Here is a 3,723-nt window from a genome sequence, read left to right on the forward strand (position 1 = left end):
AGTTTTCGCCTCACTGATTCGAATTCTGAAGAGAATTTGCGTAAACGGGAGGACGGTCCTGTTTTCACACATTATTTACAAAAGCGGAACAAGTGAAACTATTTGCCAACAAATATTTTACCCTTGCATTGTTTAGAGTCCCTTTGACGGTTTGTACACACTTGAATGAATTTGTGTGTAATAACATTTGGATCTCATGATGAAAGGCTTTGAATAAATATTGTATAAAATATCTCATTTAAATGTATTGATTACTAATCCTGACAATACAGTTAGAGCAAAGAATAGATGTTAGTACTATATGAAAAAATATTTGCTTCGTATAGTAATAATATTATTTTGAGATGTTTAAATGTTTTGCACCCCAGAGCAAAAATAAGGCACTGTTAAACAAATATTTTTAATGCCTATCCAATGAGATATCCAAATTTTGAATTTATCTTCAGTTAGATATGCTATGTTATGAAACGACATCAAAGCGTGGCTAAACATCGGAGTCTCTTTGATGTCCGTGTCTGCGTTCTGTCCCCGGAGTCTGGGATCTTCAGCAGAGAGTCAAGCGCCCCTCCGTCCAGACGTATCTAAATTCTCTCTCTGTAATTATGTAAATGTGGTGTTTGTATTTATAGTCAGAAGCCACAGACTGCTGGACTCAACCTGACACAGCTGGAAAGCATCTTGGCCTAAACTATAATCCCCAACTCGAGTCTGGGGGGGTTCAGGAATAGCACAAGTGCACCCTCGACTTAACTGAACGCCATAGGCTCTCTGTTACCATAAATGTCGGCCACTTTATAACTTGATTAAAAGAAGCCCACACTTTAAAGACTTAAGTAGTAATTTCTAAATGACTGTTTCAACATATGCATGACATACAACAGTGATTATATTCAAATTTAGTTTAATATTTACAATAAATACAGTACTTACAATATAAAATGTATGTACACAATCTTATAAAAACCCAGGACATCTAGCCCGAGAGTATACTGTGCTAATGTACAAAGGGCACTGACCGTGTGCCTTCATTACAATAAATTTGCCACTTTTTTCAATACAAATTCCAACGAGAGAGTGTATTAAAAACTTTAAATCGTGAACACAGTTCTGTTTGCATGGCAGGAAGGCAGTTTCAAGAGCAAAACATTGTCATCATGCATTTCTTCACATGCATGTCATTATATCAGGAAACCGGAGGTTTGCTAGTCTCAGGCATTACACTCTTCAGGCAGTATGTGGATATTAAAAAGGCACGTTTAGACATACATACTGTTTCCATGGACACAGATTTTAGGACCAGCCCTTAAGGTCACTGTCCCCCTCCCAAAAATACAATAAACAAAAAATTCACTCTTGATTGGCATTTTAAAAAGAGCTCTGCGTAATCTATGTAGTACCAGCTACTTTGTTACAAAAGAATAATAATATATTTCTTTATCGACAAAGGATTGTCATCTGGTCATGTACAAAGTCATTAAATAAGGCAGTTGTGTGATTGTGGATCCAGTCCTCACAGGTGTCTCTTCATATGCAGCGCCAGGTGGTCAGACCTGGAGAAGGCGCGCTCGCACAGGTGGCACTGGAAAGGTCGGTGGCCGGTGTGCTTGCGGAAATGACGTGTCAGCTCATCCGAACGGGCGAATTTCCATCCGCACCCCTCCCAGTTGCAATGGTAAGGCTTTTCACCTGATAAATCAAAGGGAAGAGAGGATCGTTTAGTCACAGAGTTTGTTAAAACGCGCAGAAATAAAAGCTACTGCATGTTTCACTCTTACTGAAGCGCACGCTTCAAAAATGCGTAAAAAGTTATATGTGGTTGAAAATCTTACCAGTGTGGGTTCTGTGGTGTGCTTTCAGATGTGAACTCTTGGTATACGTCTTGCCGCAGCCAGCATAAGTGCAGGTGTGAGTCGCCGTGCGCTTCCTCGGCCAGGTGCGTCTTCCTCGTTTGGGTTTAGACTCCATTAGTTCCAGTGGGGAGGATGGGGGTGTTAAAAGAGTCCTTTGCATGTTAGGTTGCACACTCATGCCGTCCTCGAACACGCCGTACTGGTGCTGCGCCGTGTAGGGGAGCTGCATCTGGGGGTAAGCCGGCGGCGAGTGATGGTAACCCTGAGAGAACACGGTGTGGTGCATCTGGGTCGGACACCCGGAGCTGCCTTGGTCGTCCGGACTCAGTGGAGGTGTCATATTCCCATTCGCCTGCGGAGACACTGCGAGTCTGGGCTGCTCAAAAGCCATCATGCACGAGATGTTGCCCTCTTGTTTGATTTTTTGGCAACTTTGGGGTACCATGCCCATAACAGGTCCATAACCGTCCATGGGGGGCTCGATTTTAATGTCAATAAAGTCATGTCTAGGGAAACCCGTCGAGTTGACAATAAATCTTCCTTGAATCGCGTTGCTGTTATTCATGTCATACGAGTTGTCCACCTCGGATCTCAGAAGTTCAGCCATGAGGCTGTTGTTGTAAGGCGGTGGCGGTGCGCACTGCTCCTGGGAAGGATACGCGCCGGTGCTCGCCGTGTACATGGCGCACGGTTCCGCGGGCGAAATGTACTCAACGCCTGCTTCAAGAGGTCCCGTTGTGTTGGCTAGGATAAACTCCAGATCCAAATAGTTACTCAGATCCTCGTCGTCCTTGCGGGCACGGTAAATGTCCATGTTTTGCGCCACGTTGAGCGAAGCGCAGCTTACACTCGTTGGTTTCTCCACCTCACATTTCCACCTCTGGAAAAAAATTGAAACGTTTTAGAATTAAAGAAAATGCTTTATGCTTTGCAATATCCATACTAAAATTATTCCGTGTTTAATGCGTACGAACAAATAAGAGTTTACTAACACTTTTAACTTTACTAACACTTTAAGACATCTTTACAATAATGTATTTTTGTCTTCTGTTTGCTAATGTTTAAAACAATTTGCATTTTTTGATCACTCTTTGCATTATCGCAGGTGGATGTTTAAAGGATCTTTAAAGCTGGAAAAAGTTGTTTAAATAGCAGCAATACTTACATCCTCCCAAAGTTTTTCCTTCTGGTTTGCGAATGTTGAAATCGAAGGCAAAATGGTCCCGGGTAAGGCCATTTTTCCAAGTGTCAAAGTGTTTATTCTTTTGAATGCTCCGTGTTGCACTTGCTGCTGGAGAGACGTCAAGTGTCGGTTCGAGTTTACGCCGAGTGAACTTCCAGAGTCATGAACAAACTTGTAGGCAGGAGCACCTCCTACCTAATAAATATTGTCCCTGGACCAATTGTGTGAGCAAAGGAAACAACGCTCAGAGTTCCCAAATATAGTCGGTATATAAAGCACAGTGCGCACTCCAGACAAGTATAAGTTGCTTCAGTGCCGATTGTGCCCTTTTGAGTGAATTTAATACTCCGGTGACGTTGTAGCCCCGCCTCTTTCGAAGGTGCGGCCGCCCTGAAGGCGGGCACTTCACAACTATCATCATGTGTAATACATATACAAACTGTTACCAAGGCGTTGAAACAAAAGCTCTAATTGATCCAAGTGTAATTCCAGTCTCTGATGCGTAATTTAGATGTCTCCAAATATACACGCTTTCCAATGCAACCGAGTAAATCCACAATAAGGGTGCATTTTTGAGCGAAAATAACTCGCGTCATGATGATATGGTAGTTTTCTGTACAATAGATTAGAAGGTGATCCAAGAGTCATACGCGCGCAGAAGGCTTTATGTCATTTTATATGTAAACACAT

The 3,723-nt window shown here is 42.5% G+C and overlaps 1 protein-coding gene across 1 annotated transcript; it reads right to left on the minus strand.

Annotated features, from left to right (window-relative positions):
- Positions 1-1,083: 1,083 nt before the first annotated feature.
- Positions 1,084-3,358, minus strand: klf2b (Kruppel like factor 2b). The gene is made up of 3 exons (XM_055203447.2): positions 3,016-3,358; positions 1,830-2,730; positions 1,084-1,686 (listed from the first exon to the last, which is right to left on the minus strand). The coding sequence occupies exons 1-3, from the start codon at positions 3,085-3,087 to the stop codon at positions 1,511-1,513; spliced, it is 1,149 nt and encodes a 382-aa protein (XP_055059422.2). The 5' UTR covers positions 3,088-3,358; the 3' UTR covers positions 1,084-1,510.
- Between the last annotated feature and the right edge of the window lie 365 nt (positions 3,359-3,723).

This window comes from Misgurnus anguillicaudatus, chromosome 2 (genome assembly GCF_027580225.2).
Source record: "Misgurnus anguillicaudatus chromosome 2, ASM2758022v2, whole genome shotgun sequence".
NCBI lineage: Eukaryota > Metazoa > Chordata > Actinopteri > Cypriniformes > Cobitidae > Misgurnus > Misgurnus anguillicaudatus.